This window comes from Schistocerca gregaria, chromosome 2 (assembly GCF_023897955.1).
Source record: "Schistocerca gregaria isolate iqSchGreg1 chromosome 2, iqSchGreg1.2, whole genome shotgun sequence".
Lineage (NCBI taxonomy): Eukaryota > Metazoa > Arthropoda > Insecta > Orthoptera > Acrididae > Schistocerca > Schistocerca gregaria.
In genome coordinates, this window is record NC_064921.1 from 196,143,910 (window position 1) to 196,161,969 (window position 18,060).

Below are 18,060 nucleotides of genomic sequence, written 5' to 3' on the forward strand. Positions count from 1 at the left end.
CTTGTACAGCCCTCTCGCAGTGTCCGGAGCAAGTATGGTGGGTCTGACACACCGGTGTCAATGTGTTCTTTTTTCCATTTCCAGGAGTGTACAATGGGAGGAACTGTTCGCAGTGCTGAGAGGACGATGGCTCAAACTCGTGTCAGGCCACCCCAGATTTATGTTTTCCGTGTTTCCTCTAAATCACTCCAGGCAAATGCTCAGATGGTTCTCTTAAAAGTGCATGGCCGATTTCATTCTCCATCATTGAAACATTGTGAGCTTATGCTGTCTCTGATGACCTCAAAGTCGACAGGATGTTAAACCCTAATACTCCTTTCCTTTGCAACATCCTGCATCAAAAGGAATTGAATGAGATGCCAATTGGGGACTTACAACAGGAATAAGAATAAATTTGTCTGAATTCTGCATATGGTCTAAATCTACAGACGGAGCCAGTCTCTGTAAAAGACTAGTTGATACATGCAGCATGTTCATGTAAATTGTGGCTTGTGTAAGGTTTTGTGCTAATGCACCTGATAATTAACTTTGAAAAGCTTGTGTGTTAAGGTTTCTATTTTAACCCATGATTAGTTTCATTTCATCAAAACAGAACAGCACACAGAAAAAGGCTTTATTTGAGTGGGAATGAGGAGTTAAATAATGCCTTTATAGAAATTATTCTACAAGAAAAAAATTAGGAAGAGTAATTTTAGTGAGATAGCATGTTTGACATGAAGATATGGGTTGAAGGATCTAAAATAGATATGTGAAAAAAATTAATTGTGTGCATAATTTTTTTGTCCAACTAAAGTGTGGTTACGAAAGAAGTACAAAGATTTTAAATGCGAACATTTTTAGGTTAGGCTTTACCGTGACTGTTATTGACATTAAATGAAACAATAAGTTTACTGTTACCAGTCACAGTGACTGGTAACAGTAAACTTATTGTTTCATTTAAAGTACAAAGATGCTGTAGTCATCTTCAAAAAAGGTAGATGACAAGAACGAGTTACATATGGAGGCATCACATGGTAATATATACAGTGCTATAACACCAATGTGAAACAGGTTAGTAGTTGTTACTATCTACATAGAGGCCTAATGGAATCTCTATCAGATTCTATAACAAATTTGCAGCTGAGTTAGCTCATCTTTTAACCATAATATACTGAAGATCCTGTGAACAAAAAATGGTCCCAGAGGTTGAAGGAAAGCAAACAGTTACACCCATCTACAAGAAGGGCAGCACAACTGAGCCACAAACCAACTGTCCAGTATACCTGACATTCATTTGCTGTAGAATCTCAGCATATATTCTGAGCTCAAATGTAGTAAATTATCTCAGCAGAATGACTACGTCCATGTCAACCAGCACCAGCATCCATTCTGAAAAAAACAGATTATGCTGAAACCCACTCATTCTTTATCCCCTGACTTTCTGAAAACCGTGGGGGAAGAGAGACAGGTAGATGCAGTGTTTGTTGAGTTCCTAAAGGTATTTCACACACCATGCGAAGCTTGTTGTCGAAAATATGATGATGTGAGATACCAAACAAAATTTGTGTCTGGATTGAGAATTTCTTGGTGGAATAATAGAATATCATTTTGGATAGTGTGTCATCGATAATTGCAGAAGAAACTTCAGGTGTGCCCAAATGAAATGTGATGGGATGCTTGCTGTTCTTGTTTTAAGTTAATGACCTTGCATATAATATTGATAGTAACCATAGACTTTGCATAGATGATAAAGTTATGTCATGAAGTACTGTTAGAGGAGGGGGGGAGGGGGAAGCTGCACCAATGTTCAGCCTGATCTTGTCAAGACTTCAAAGTGTTGCAAAGGCTGCCAGCTAGCTTTGAATGTCAGAATGTTAAATATTGCACTGCATAAACTGAAGAAAACATACTATCCTACGATTTCAGTGATTAATCAACTCGTACAAATACTGGTTATAACAATTTGCAGGGATATGAAATGGAATAGTCACATAGCTTCTGCTGTAGGTAAAGCAGGTGACATACTTCAGTTTATTGGTAAAATTTCACAGTGCAATCAGTTTACAAAGGATAGTGCTTACAAATCACTTGTGTGACCAGCCCTAGAATATTGCTCAGGTGTGCATGACCCGTACCAAATAGGACTAACAGAGGGTATTGAATGTGTACAAAGTAGGTAGCACAAATGGCCACAGATTTGTTTGACCTATGGGATAGTGTCACAGAGATGTTGGAAGAACTGAACTGGTATATTCTTGATGAGAGATGCAATATATACCTTGAAAGCTGTCTTAGAATGTTCCTCGAATCAACATATACCTTGAAAGCTGTCTTAGAATGTTCCTCGAATCAACTTTAACTGAAAAGTCTAGAAATATAGTACAACCCTCAATGTATCACTCTTATTGGGATCATGATGACAAGATTAGACTAATTACAATGCACACATAGGGATATAATCAATCATTCTTCCCACAGTTCATATATGCATGTAGTGGGAAAAAGCTCTGATAACTGATACAATGGGAAGAACCTAAAGGCATGCACTTCACTGTGGTTTGCAGGTTATAGGTGTAGATGTAGATAGAAAAGGTATTGAACAGGAAATTGGCACATTTAAAAGTAGAATAAGCTATCACACAATAAAGATGCAATGACAAAACCCTGTTGCCATTACCTGACAACAGAAAAAGGGAAAATAATTTCCTTTGAAACAAAAGCAGTTCATTCTTACAAAGGCACTTTCATGTAAAAATTTTTAATTATTTCTAACATCCCAAGGTCACACAAATTCAATCATTGCGGACAGAAAAAGCAACACCAAAAATCATGTAACAGGGAGAAAGGATATGTTGAAGAATAAGGCTGCTGATGTTGCTGCGAAGGCTGCAACTCTACTACCCAGGCATTTTAGCTATTCTGTTTTGTTGAATGTTCTCAGTGTTGCTATACATAGCAATGTTCTATCACACTGGCAGAAATGATGGTCATCTTCTCTCGGGGAGATTAAATACCTCTCTATGGCTAGGGTAACTTCCTCTCATGCATCTTCTCACGAGGAGACGGTATGGGCATGCTGCCATATAAAGTATGCCACATAAAAACGGAGTTCAATTTTTGTGTGTTTACATCCATCATCGGATCTGGACAAACAGCTATTCCTTCATTACTGCTTCGGCTCTTGTGCTGATAGGTTGTGTGCATTCTCAAACACCTGCAGTGCATCTGTGAGAAGTTTAGAAGTGAGTGTGTCACATTTCACGTAAAAAATCTGGTTGCTTAAGTGGAATTTCCTCTGTTTAGTTTTTGTACTTTCACTAATATAGCTACTGTCTTGCATCTGGTTTTATTTCAAATAGTCTGTAAAGTACAAAATATGTTTTTCTTGTTCAAATCGCATAAAACATGACAACTGACAAACTTTATGAACTATACAATATGAATTCCAATGCTGAAGCAGAGCATTCAGAAGGGAATGAAAGCAGTTCTGATGAAGAAGAAGAAACCATTGTCTATAGTGGCCATGATTCACAAATAGACAGAGTAAATGGAAGACAATCTGCAATGCCACAAGAAAAAAAATTATAAAAACATTTTTGTTTATTATAAAAAAGTTAGAAATTGTGATCTTAACTAAAGAAACCATCTGATTATAAATATGGAACCAAAATACTTTATCTCATACAGTTGGCAGACTTATGTATTAAGGATCCCATTATGTAATTCTGTTACAAGCATGCCATATGTAGCAAAGATTGTCGATTAAGCAACATGAAATAATATCATCATACTAATAAATGAGGTATTTTTAAATACACCTCTATTGAAGTGATGGATAAGTGACAAATTGATATGGAGTACGAAGTACTCCACACCTGTTAATGTAGGAACACACTAGATTGTGTGTTGGGCAGTATTTTCAACCATAATCATCTGTTAAGCAACCCCACATTGCTTTTTATCTAACTGTATTGAATCATTGATGGTGCACTGCTTTCTAAGACAATGTTAATTTTTTTAACCCTTAGACTTAAATGCACATTTGTCATCTAGCTATTGAAGTTTTTTAGCAGATCCCGTACAGCTTAATTACCTTACCATTTGTTAATTACTGTAAAACTACATTTACAGTAATCGACCTGTCAGGCTGGAAGCTTTTATTTTATAGATACTTTTTACACTGGCTTTTATACAATTGTATCTTTTACCTTTACAGGCAAGAGCTTCACATTATTAGTATTTGCACTTTTTAGGTGGATTTTAAGCATGGATCCAATTTCTCGTGTAGTATGTCAGTACACATTTTATTGTCAGACACTTATTTTGCCGAGTGAAGTAATTTTAATTAATGACCAAGCATATTGGATTTTAACCATTACATTTGTGAAACTGGTTAATCATGTACCCTAACTATTATGCCCTCTGCTAGCCTCAGTTTCCTTGTATAAATACTAGACACATTCCGAGCATCACCAGCACTTACTATGTACCTACATGTTTAATTTGACATTTATACATCAGAATATTTTATGGTATGTATGTCTGGTATACATGGCTGTTAATCATGTAAACACTTTTCATCTTTCTTATGTAGCATCAGGGCTTTTATAGATTTAGCATCAGCAAACTGAACTTAGTTGGTTACACACTGTTTTTGTTTGTAACAGATTCGAAGATGGCAGTAGCCCAAGCTGGTAATAGCAAAGTGTAAAAGTTCGTGTGATCAAGACGGAGCTGTAAAATAAAGTATCAAAGATATGATTACGGACTCATTTTCAGACTTTATCTCTTCAATTGATAACTGTACAACTTGTAGAATGCTTTACTTGTTGTAGCAACATGGTGAAGGAGATTTAATTTTCGAGCACGGATGCTGGTTATCCTTGAAATTCATACTGAATGGCTTCATAAGAAAGGATGAACTTTGTTATTTTAATTTTACCTTTCTACTTTGTTAGCCTTTAACAATAATTTTAAGTTCACTGTCATAATTCGTTATGCCACTTATGTATTTATGTCTTTGATTAACTTCAAGAACAACATAGTGCTTTTCCTGAAAAACAATCCAGTTCAAGCCAAAATGTAGGCACTTAATGATGATCTCATCTCTTTTGTGTCCCCCCCCCCCCCCCCCCCCCCTTCGAAAAAGGATGCTGTATGTTGTAACCACAGTTTAGGTTTTATAAATATTTTCTGTTTATTTTGCCATTATTTGTATACTTTTTGTCTGCTTCATATGAAAATTTAGCAATACATTGTACAATGCATGTTTTTGTTATTTTGCAGATACAAGAATCGTCCAAATATGTCATTTGATGATGTTAGTGCAGAGCCTGATCAAGAATTTGAACTTCATCCAGACCAGAACGGAACGTTAGAATACTCAATTAAGTAAGAAAATGTGTTTCATGCATTTTTAGTTCTTACTTGGGAAAGTAAATTAATTTAGTGGACAGTAGATTTCGTTTTTGCTCTAAACATCATTATATATTAATGTGTAGCACATTTGTTGGTTGAATTATTAATTTTACCATACAAAAATATTCTTCCTCTTTGCAACAGCAGAATATCTTTTTATTTGCTTATAAAATTACATGCGGGGGAATGATCATCATCTTGAATAGTTTCCAGTTCCAGGCTAGGTCTGTTAGAAACATAAGCTTCACTGTCTAGTCCTGCTATTGCACCACATGTATCCCTTGGTCTTCCTCATGGTCATTTCCTTCACATCTCCATTTCATGTATCTTCTTGGAAGTCCTCTTGTTTTCGATTCTCTTGAAGTGCATATACCATCTTAGCAGTGATGTTTGTGTCCCACTCTGTAAGGGTTCCTCTTTCACCATTTCCCTTACCGTTTAATACCTTAATCTCTCTCTCTTTCTCACTCCTATCTTAATTATGAGGAACTTCATTTCACATGCCCATAATTCTACTTACATCTCTTTCTTTTTCATTACCCATGTTTCGAATGCATAGGTCAGTGTTGGGATGTAGTTTTGGATGCATAGGTTTGAAATGGGATTTAAAAACTTCCATATATTACTTCTTTGGTTTTTTGTGGGACATCTTTGTTCCCAATCAGGCTCCTGACACTTAGTAGGAATGCTTCTGCCCACCTGCCACATTCACTTATCTCTTTCTCATTTCTTCCCATTTCCTCGGTCATATTTCCCAAGTACTTGGTGCTTTCTACCTTTCTCAATTTTTCACCACCAGTCCTTACTGCACTAGTTGGTCTATCTTTCTTTCTAGTTGTAACCACGACCACACATTTGTTTACATTAAATTTCATTCCATTCTGTCTCATAGTTTCTTCCTCATAATCCAGCTGTTCCTGAATCTCCTCCTCCCTCTCTCCCCTGATCATGAAGTCATCCATGAACACCATTGCTTTCATCTTGTCTTCTTCAGGTTTTTCTGCCATTTATTTATTTATTTATTTATTTATTTATTTACAGTTCCGTAGGACCAAATTGAGGAGCAAATCTCCAAGGTCATGGAATGTGTCAGTACATGAACTTACAACATGAAAGTAATAACACGTAAAAATAAAAGTTCATGAACCTGAAAAAAGTGTGTGTGTATAAGTTTAAGTAAACACTATCAGCAATACAATAAGAATCAGCTTAATTTTTCAAGGAACTTCTCGACAGAAAAGGAGTGACCCATGAGGAAACTCTTCAATTTCAATTTGAAAGCATGTAGATTACTACTAAGATTTTTGAATCTGAGTGGCAGCTTATTGAAAATGGATGCAGCAGTATACTGCACGCCTTTTTGCACAAGAGTTAAGGAAGTCCAATCCAAATGGAGGTTTGATATCTGGCGAGTATTAACCGAGTGAAAGCTGCTTATTTTTGGGGATAAACTAATATTGGTAACAAGAAACGACAATAAGGAGTATACATATTGAGAGGCCAATGTCAAAATATCCAGATTTGTGAACAGAGGTCGACAAGAGGTTCATGAACTCACACCACTTATTGCCCGAACCGCCCGTTTCTGAGCCAAAAATATCCTTCTAGAATGGGAAGAGTTACCCCAAAACATAATACCATACGACATAAGTAAATGAAAATAAGCAAAGTAGACTAATTTACGTGTCGAAGTATCACACACTTCTGATAACATTCGAATAGTAAACATGGCAGTATTAAGTCTTTGAACAAGATCCTAAACGTGGGCTTTCCACGACAGCTTACTATCTATTTGAACACCTAGAAATTTGAACTGTTCAGTTTCACTAATCATATGGCCGTTCTGTGAGATTAAAATGTCAGGTTTTGTTGAATTGTGTGTTAGAAACTGTAAAAACTGAGTCTTACTGTGATTTAATGTTATTTTCTACAAGTCATGAACTGAGGTCATGTACTGCACTATTTGAAACCGAGTCAATGTTGCACACAACATCCTTTACTACCAAGCTAGTGTCATCAGCAAACAGAAATATTTTAGAGTTACCCATAATACTAGAGGGCATATCGTTGATATAAGTAAGGAACAGGAGTGGCCCCAAAACTGATCCCTGGGGCAACCCCCCCTCCCCCCCCCCCCCCCCCCCACCTCACTTGACAGTACCTCACTCAGATCCCACATCACAGCCGTTATCAACATTGTGAATAATGACCTTTTGCTGCCTGTTGCTAAAGTAAGAGGTGAACCAATTGTGAGCTACTCCCTTTATTCCGTAATGGTCCAACTTCTGGAGCGGAGCAATTGTGTGATCAGCACAGTCAAATGCCTTAGTTAAATCAAAAAATATGCCAAGTGTTCGAAACTTTTTGTTTAGCCCATCCAGTACCTCACAGAGTAAAGAGAATATAGCATTTTCAGTTGTTAAATGACTTCTAAAGCCGAACTGTACATTTGATAGAAAATTGTGAGATATAAAATGATCAATTAACCTTGCATACACAGCCTTTTCGATAAGTTGTGCAAACACTGATGGCATAGAAATAGGTCTAAAATTATCTACATTATCCCTTTCTCCCTTTACTACTGAGTACTTTAATCGCTCAGGAAACTGACCATTCCTAAAGGAAAAATTACAAATATGGCTAAATACAGGACTAACATGTGCAGCACAGTATTTTCATATTGTGCTAGGCACTCCATCATAACCATGAATCCTTAGTCTTCAGTGATTTAATTATTGACTCAATCTCCCTCTTGTCTGTATCACAGAGGAGTATTTCAGACATAAATCTCGGAAAGGCATGTGCTAAGAAATTTATATGATTACCTGTAGAAATTAAATTTTTATTTAATTCACCAGCAATGCTCAGAGAATGATTGTTAAATACTGTACATATATCTGTTTTATCAGTAACAGAAATATTTTTACTGTGAACTGACTTTATATCACCGACTTTGTGCTGCTGACCAGACACTTCCTTCACAACTGACCATATGGCTTTAATTTTATCCTGTGAATTAGCTATTCTATTTGCATACCACATACTCTTTGCCTTGCTAATAACATTTTTAAGCACCTTACAATACTGTTTGTAATGGGCTGCTGTAGCTTGATTGTGACTACATCTAACATTTTGATATAACTCCCACTTTGTTCTACATGATATCCTTATCCCACTAGTCAGCCAACCGGGCGTCCATTACTGATAGTACCCCGTTTCGAATGTTCTAATGGAAAGCAACTCTCAAAGAGCATGAGAAATGTGTTAAGGAAAGCATTGTATTTTTCATCTATATTATCGGCACCATAAACATGCTGCCACTCTTGTTCCTTGACAAGTTTTAAAAATCTCTCTATTGCTCTTGGATTAACTTCTACATAATTTGTAATTAAATATGACATTGGTTTGAGTACAAAAGCCTTTTAGTGTTTTAAATTTGGGCATCATGGTCTGAAAGGCCATTCACCCTTTTACTAACAGAATGCCCATCTAGTAATGAAGAATGAATAAAAATATTGTCTATGACTGTGCTGCTGTTCCCCTGCACCCTAGTTGGAAAAACACAGTTTGCATCAGATCATATGAATTTAGGAGATCTACCAACATCCTTTTTCTTGCACAATCATATACAAAATTAATATTGAAGTCACCACATATAACTACTTTCTGGTACTTCCTACAAAGTGAATCTGAATCATTATCTCATCCAATCATGGCCTAGTTGATTTGCACACCTACCTTTTTTTACGTGTGGGCTATTAAGCCAGACAGGTGCAAACTACTCTACTGTTGATTATACGAGGGTTGGAACTTAAATAGTGGCAACTATTTATTCACTCTGATACAAAAGAGTTACATGTTTGCACCTGTTACTGTTCTTCAAAGTAGTCACCAGTATTGTGTAGAACCTGTTGCCAGTGATGTGGAAGGTGTAGTATACCATTAGCAGAGCCTATGGTGCAAATGGAGGAGTCTACTGCCTGTCGAATCGCTGGAACAGTTCTGAAGCGAATGCCATGAAATGGTTCCTTCATCATTGGAATCAAATCTAAGTCACAAGGACTTAAGTCCGGGGAGTATGGTGGATGGTACAGTACTTCCCAGTCCCATCAACCGAACAGAGCAGCCATAGCTTGCGCTGTATGCGCCTCCGCATTGTCGTGCAGAATGATGGGTAGGTTGCACAGAAAGTGTCACCACTTCTTTCGCAAAACTGTTCGCAGGTGATACTCCAAAAAAGAACAGTAATACTGTGCATTTGATTCCAAAGATGAAGGAATCACTTTGTGGCATTCACTTCAGAACTGTTCCAGTGATTCGACAGGCAGTAGACCGCTCCATTCGCACCATCAGCAGAACAGGCTCTGCTAACCTATGCCTTCCACATTGCTGGCAACAGGTTCTACACAAAACTAGTGACTACTTTGAAGGACAGTAACAGGTTCAAACATGTGACTCTTTTTTATCGATAGTGAATAAATGGTTGCCACTATTTAAGTTCCAACCCTCGTACCAATTCAAGTGCCGATACTTGAAGAGTGTTTGCTGATGATCACCAACTAATGCCACAGAGTTTATGGAGAGTGTTTTTCTGCTTCTGAGGTTATCAGATGTTCTTTAAAAGAAAGCGTCCCAACTAACGTAACCCCAAAATATTTTGGGAGCATGCTGTGATGAAATGTTTTCCTTCAAAATAGAAATCAAGACCTCTGTGTGCCAATCTGTTGGACAGATGAAAATAGGCAACTTCTGTTTTGTTTGAGTTTGGTTGTAACCTCCATTTATGGAAATATTGGCTTAAAATGTCTAGATCAGTAGTTAGGGTTTCTTCAGTTGTTTCAAAGACATGTGTTGTATGGCTAAGACTGAGTCGTCCATATAGCCAAACTGTTTGGACCATTTTGGCGGAATATCAATACATATAAATTTAACAATAGAGGAGCCAGGACTGGTCTCTGTGGTAAACCATTATTCAATACTTTTGAACAACTAGTGTCTTTTCCTGTTACGGTATATTGATAATTTTTACTTATGGACCGTCTGACAGCAACTGAATGAACACAATTGTAGTGCCATACGTGTTTCGTCTTTATTTTCTGCAAGGCATCATCAGTGGCCTGGAATATGTACATATGTTAGCTATTTTATTTACATTTTTGTCATTGTGCCTATAGGTTATAAGCAGTTCTGGTGGTTGGTATTTCCTATTGAGTAGTAATGTTTTGAACTGTACTTACAGGTTGCGTGGACAATTTCTTACATATTACGCTCCTGTTGCATTTTTGGCATTGTTCTTCTTCAATTTGCGGTTTTTTTCCCACATTCCACAGCACTATGCACTGAACGCTTGTTTTAATGTAATGTTTTGGTTTCTGTTGCCGACTGTCAAATGTTTTTGCCAAAGATGGAATGTTATTGCCAAACTTATGAGTGTAACTATTGCAGTATCTGTGGTCTGTTCGTGTCTTTTCCTGTAGTTAGTGTAAATGTCCTTCCTGTTAACATGTTATCAATTAGTTTTGTTGTCCATCTGTATTGGACAAGTTGTAATAATTTATAAAGCAATCCATGCCTCTAAACTGTCTCATATGCTGCACTTAGATCAACTAAAGCAACTGATGTTGAGTTAAATGCTGCTTATAAGAAAGTGTCCTATCTAAGATGATCCCAAAATGCTTCATTTGGTATCCTGCTTCAATAAATGTTGTTAAAGATAAGATTTGATCTGTGCAGCTCCATCATGGTCAGAATCCAACTTGCTCAGAAGGAAGTTTTTGAAAGACTAAACCGATTGTATTTTAAGGAAATTATAAATAGTTCTCTGTAGTGCAATTGAGCAATAGTTCTTAGGCTAGTCAGAGCCTTTCTGGGCTTGATTATTACTATGATTGCTTCATTTTTTGTGGTATTGAACTACTTATCATAATGTCAGATAATATTGTCATGTAGAAGAAGGTGTAATTAGACAGATGACGAACACTAACTTCACTTAACAAGGGTTTATTCAGCACATACAAGAGCGTGGAGCAAACTGCCTCCAGCCAGAACACACACAGTATGTATACAGCTACAGAACACTCCAGTACAATGATTCTTGAAATTTGTGGATACTTCTAGAATGTACTGGAAATTAAAATTGTACAGTCCAGGTGAGTTTTGAACTTATAACCCTCCATGCAACAGTTCAGTATAATAACGACTACACCACGGTGCTACTCAGCTTCTTCTATGACATTTTTCCCTCCTTAAGAGAACAATGGCTTGGTGTTACATCGTCCTAGTTCGAGAACGAATCATCGGTCCTGCATACTCTGACTCCTGATGACTGATTCTCACCCTAGTGGTGATCTTTTTAGAACTTCTTTTGCCGCTACGCTCTTTGTCACCTTTCCACTTGTTGCCTGTCTCTGTAGCTTCGAATTTACGCTGGGTTGCAGGATCCTTATAGGGCTTCATTCGAAGGACATGGACCATATCTCTGATCTTTCATCATCTTGTGTTGGGGTTGAAATATTCAACTTCATAAGTAACATCAGACAACAACCGTCTTACAACCTTATAAGGTCCAAAGTAGTGCCTGAGGAGTTTCTTAGAGAGACCAGCCTTCTGAACAGGAGTCAAGATCCAGATGAGGTCACCAGGCTAGTAGACAATAGGGCAGTGGCTCGCATCACACCTTTGGCGATCGTTTTCTTGAGCCTGCAGCATGCAGAGTCAAGCTAACTGCTAAGCTTCCTCAGCTCTGATTAACACCTGGATAATGTAGTCATTGTCCACATCAGGATGTAACAGAAACACAGTGTCCATTGTCGTAGTCGCCTCACACCCATGCACAAGGAAAAATGGCGTAAATCTTGTGGTATCTTGTTTGATGATGTTCGCAAACATCATGAAAAATAGCACTTCATCCCAGTTGCTCTGCTCAACATTGATGAACATTGATAGCATGTTGGCCAAGGTCTTATTAAGGCATTCATTAAGCCCGTTAGTTTGCATATGGTAGGCAGTCATCATGTGATGGGTAATGATGCACCAGCGGTTTATCTCTGTCACAAGATTCGATTGAAAAAATTTCCTTCAATCTGTAATTAATAACCTCTGGGCACAATGTTTTAATACAGTGTCTTCCATGATGAATTTGGCTACCTCGGATGCTTCAGCTGTTTTCAAGGCTTTTGTAATGGCATAGCATGTCAGATGGTCAGTGCAAACAATAATCCATCTGTTACCACTAGCAGATGTTGGAACTCGTCGAGGAGGTCAATCTCAACGCGCTGGATAGGCGTTTTGGCTGGTGGAATTGGTATGAGTCCGCCAGGTGGTTTCTGAGGAACTGCCTTTCTCCCCTGGCACTCTCGACAGTGCGACACATAGTGATGGACACTTCTAAAAAAATTTGGCCAGAAAAATCTCTTGCGAATTCTATCGTATGTCTTAACAAATCCTAAATGTCCAGCCTCAGGTGTGTCATGGAATTTCTGTAGAACATCTAAGCGCATGTGTTAAGGAATCACTGGTAGCCACTTCTTTCCAAATGGATCAAAGTTTTTCTTGCAAAGTAATCCATTAACTACTTTAAATTGTCCTTTCACATCTTCTGACCAATTTAAGGCAAGCATAATTTGAGATATCTTGGCGTCTTTCTGCTCAGCAGAGAGATCCTGGAGTCCAAAGAGATAGTCACTATCTTCATCAAAGTCTTGATGGTCTTCCACAGGGTTTCTTGAGAGACAGTTGGCATCTTGGTGTTTTGTTCCACTTTTGTACGCTATGGTAATGTCATGCTCTTGAAGATGTAGTGCCCACCTGGCGAGTCATCCTGTTGGATCCTTAAGACCTGTCAACCAACAAAGTGAATGATTGTCTGTGACAACTGTGAATGGCCTTCCATAGAGATACTGTCGAAATCTGTACATGTCCCAGATCACAGCAAGACATTCTCTGTCTGTAGTTGAGTAGTTTCTCTTGGCTTTTGTAAGTGTCCTAGAAGCTTAGGGTATAACCTTCTCTTTTCCATCCGAAATTTGCACTTGAACAGCGCCGATCCCATACCTGCTGGCATCTGTGTGTACTTCTGTAGGTGATCTCTCATCATACAGACCAAGTGCAGGTCAGTCGTCAGAGCTCTTTGGAGCACATCGAAAGAATTTCGTTGAGCACCAGCCCAGATAAATTTAGCATAAGCTTTTAACAGCTCTTGGAGTGGCCTGGCTTTGATAGAAAAGTATTTGATAAAACAACGGTAATAAGAACATAACCTGAGGTAGCTTCTCACTGGGTCTGACCGCAGACCTTTGTTTGTCACAAGGTGTCAAAGTATTTTGATTTCTTTTGCTTCATAGACACACTTTCTTGGATTATGTTTCAGACCGCCTTATTGGAGACACTTAAGAACAGCTCTCAGTCTTTGAATGTAGACTTTCCCGGAGTATACTGCTGATTTCATCAGCCCTCAGTTTTTTATATGTTCATCATATGTATCTGAGAACACTATAATGTCATCTAAATAACAAAGACACATTGTACCCTTCAGGTACCTTAGAAGATTATTCATCATCCGTTCAAAATTTACCGGTGCGTTACACAAAACCAAAAGGCATTATCTTAAACTCGTACAGGCCCTCAGGAGTGATGAATGCAGTTTTCTCTCTAGCAGCCTCATCTGCTTCGATTTGCCATTATCCGAGTACATGTCCATGGTTGAGAAAAACTTGGCCCCCTTCAGACAATCTAGTGTATTGTCAATTTGTGGAAGAGGGTAAGCGTCCCTCTTAGTTATCTTATTAAGCTTCCTGTAATAACACAAAAGTGCCAACTGCCATCCTTCTTCCTGACGACGAGGACCGCTGGTGATGACCATGGGCTCTGCAAAGGCTGAATGATGTCATTCTTCGTAATTTTCTCTACCTCATCGTGAATTACTCGATGTTCCATTGCTGACACGCGGTATGCTCTCTGGCTTATTGGTTGATGGTCTCCAGTGCTAATCTGGTACTTCACTGTGGTTTTGTCTAATTTGCTCTTCACCTGTGGATTGAAGCATTCAGAGAACTCTTGAAGAATGACAGGTAGCTTCTTCTGTTGTTCCTTAGTGAGATCTGGTGATAGTCAAGCTAGAAGATCTTGTCTCATAGTGGTAGTGCTAAATTCGCCCACAGACTTGGCATGGGAGGTTTCTGTGACACTCAGCTGTTCTGTAATTAACAGCTCAGCTTTTGCTACGAACATGCATCTTGGAAGGATCTGCAGTTCTTGGCTGCAGTTAACAATCCACAATTCACCAAATCTGTTCTTAAACGAGATGCCAGAGGCTGGGATGATCAAGTTATTCTTCAGTGGTATGCTTCTCCTACATTCCACTACAAGATCCATGGGATGTGCATGGCATGACACATGACAGTTACCTTTCTTGCACTGACTGCAGGAATGATCACTTCATCCAGCACACAGTCTCCATACACTTGGATGCGCATCTTCCTGTCCACAGTATCTCATCTCGTCTAGCGACCACAATCGAGAATTGCTTGAGAAGCTTTGAAAAAAGTTCCATCTGAGAATGACGTCATGACTACACTCTTGTAAGACAATGAATTCTAAGGGCTGTGCATGGCCATTTATACCCACACGAATGGTAAATCTTCCTGTAGGCTTTACATATTTGCCATTAGCCACCTTCAGCAGAGATGTTTTGTCGTTGACAAATACAGTGACTCAAGAAACTGTTAAGAACAGAGTGGCTTGGAGACCATAAGCCATCTCAGTTGCTTTGATGTCTGCGAACATTTGGAATGCATGTGCTGTAAATGATCATTCCTCAGTTTCTGACTTTCAGTTCTTCCATTTTACCTATTAATACACGCAAAGATTGTTTTGTTGCTGCCTTCTGTTTTCAGTTGCTTTCTGAGAAGACTCTTACTGCATCCAGTGTTGTAATGTTTTTAATTATATTTAGATTTTTTAAAGAAAACTTATGTTTTTGTACCTGTTCTACTCTTTTTTTTGTGCAGTCTTTGTGGTTTTAGCTCATATTAGCTGCCATTTGTGAATGTCATCCTGTTCTTGTTTTTGTAGCACGTTCTGCTGTTTTGATATTTTTTATTTTATTTGTGGTTTGTGGTATGGGGCGTTGTTATGCTGCAGAATTACACAAAGCCTGCCATTGTGAACACATTACATGCATATCTAACTTTAGAAGTAACAACCTCCCATCTTCCTTTTAGAATGTTTTTCACTCTAGTGCTGCCCACCCAGTGATATGAAACCTGTGTATAACAACATACTTTTGTTATTTACGTGAGTTTGCTGTTGCGAGTTGAATTCGCACATAATTTCTTTAGTACTAGGTTAATACAAAGTGAACAAGTTTCTGTCTCATAATTTTTATGCCTTTTGTTGGGAACCATGTCTCTTTTGTTATAGCAAATGGACAGACACCATCTGCATCACAGCTTTGTATTACCAACTACTGCGTTCAATTTTTGCTCTAAATCATTTTCAGGTCTAGTGCCGCAAAGCACAGTTTGTCAACAGTGGTGTAAAAGTATAATATCTGCTAGGCCACATTTTGAAATCAGAGTACAGAGTTTAAATTGTAACTAACATTTTAACTTCATCTCGGAAAGAAAATTTCTTTCAATATCAGCATATAATTTAGTCCTCCATATTTGTTTCTGTTTTTATTTTTTATTTTATATTTATTTTTTATTTTAACTTACCTTGCTTCAACAGCAGATAAGCTGGAACTTTGTGGAAGCGTTTCATATAGTCAATGAAATGACTAATTTGACAGCGATCTTGTATTTTTTTTAAAACTAGTGAATAATGCAAATGCAGTAAAACTGGATTATTATGTGAGCAAGTTATTCGTTAAGTTAAATTTATTATTTGTACCAACTTGATGAGTTGTACTATGCTCTTAAGGCAAGCATAAAATAAAAGAAAGGGATTGAAATCAATATTCAGGTCTGACAGTACTCTAATAATCATAAGAGCTTTTATTGGTTTTAATTTGATTTTTTTGTGATTTTCAGAGTCGTGAAGTTCTCTTCTGTTCATCATTTAACTCTACATTTCCCAAAGAATTTTGGAAGCGAAACCACAAAAATATACTATATCGGACTAAGAGGAGAGTATTCAGAAGCACACAGGCATGGAGTAACAATATGTACATATGAAGCAAGGCCAAATCCTGCTGACTGCAAGGCTGAGTTACCTGAGACTATGTCTCATGAAGTGCACTGAAGAGATTTTTATTGACTGTGAAGTAATTGTTTTGTTTCGTAATAATAAGTATTTATACTTCAATTTATACTTGAGTAAATAAAGTATGCTATGCCTGTTGAAAATAAATGGTTTGTTAACATCTTTCATGTTCAACATTGGAATTACTCCTTTACCTAAACATTAATATGCTTATGTTGTAGAAATTGATGTATTTCAAAACAGAAATAAGTGGACCTGTCACAATTTAGTTTCCATAAAATGGCCTCAGTGTGAATGTAGTAAGTTCAGAAAGCAAGTGAACAGGAACACACACACACACACACACACACACACACACACACGAGAGAGAGAGAGAGAGAGAGAGAGAGAGAGAGAGAGAGAGAGAGAGAGAGAACTGAATATATGGTTAGAAGAACAAAGCAAAAAAAAGTTTTGCTACCTGGATGTTATTTACATTCAGTTATTTGTCCTTCCAATGGTGGAAAGTTTGTGTAAATACAAGGTTCCCTGCCACCTTATATCAGTCTCTAATATTGTAAGTAGTTAATCAAGTGCAGACATCAGAAAGACTTTACATACACTCTTAGATTCACCTAAAACAACTCACTGCTATCAATTATATATTTTAGCAAACTTTCTCATCATATGAGCTCCATTGCTTTTCTGAACTGCGTCAAACAGTGGGACTTTTTTTGCAAATGTTTTAGCAGTTGATTTACTAAGTTTTTAGTTGTTTATTATATGGGGGCTATTTCTTCAAATCTTGATTTAATACTTCAAGTTACCCTACAGCTGTTATTGTCTGTACTGGATGGAAAGTCACCTTATTGTGCACTACACACACACTCAGCCACCTGGGTAACAGCCTCTGATGTGTATTACACACCTGACTCATTTAACACTTACGGTGTAAGTCCATGAAGTCACAGCCTAGCTCGTACAATGAAATGTGCCTTAAAGTTAGTGTGAGGAAAGGAAAGATCCTCCAGTTATGCAACATTTAAAGATGCAAGTAATTCAAAAGTTTCATGTATACATTTTACCATGTCACAAAAGCGTATTCAAACTGCAATGGGATTGATTCCTATTATCTGTGTAGTTGCTGATGAAAGAAAAAAAAAGTTAATAATTAGGATCTCCCATCACTGGATGTTCAGGCCAGTGCATTGCGATTGGCTTCTGTTATTGTTCGTAGTCTTTTCAACCATAAAATTACAATACAATTCCTACACCGCAAAATTGTAAGAAAAGAAAGAAAATTAAATTATTGAAATTTGTCTCTGCAAAGATAAGTTCTTTCTGTGACGCTAAATGTTCAACAAAAGAACTTATCTCTGCAGAGACGACGTCTGATAATGTAATTTTCTTTTTTTTTTTTTCCTTACATTTTCACGGTGTGGGAATTGTATTGAAATTTCATGGTCAAAAAGTCAATGAATA

At 37.6% G+C, this 18,060-nt stretch overlaps 1 protein-coding gene across 1 annotated transcript in view; it reads left to right on the forward strand.

The window, feature by feature from the left end:
- The window catches only part of LOC126336663 (PITH domain-containing protein GA19395), a 68,069-nt gene extending 51,308 nt beyond the window's left edge, over positions 1–16,761 (forward strand). The window contains exons 4-5 of the mRNA XM_050000610.1: positions 5,266–5,370; positions 16,428–16,761. Of these exons, the coding sequence (XP_049856567.1) occupies positions 5,266–5,370; positions 16,428–16,638 (316 nt within the window). The 3' untranslated portion in view covers positions 16,639–16,761. The remainder of the gene's footprint in view (positions 1–5,265; positions 5,371–16,427) is intronic.
- Positions 16,762–18,060: the final 1,299 nt, after the last annotated feature.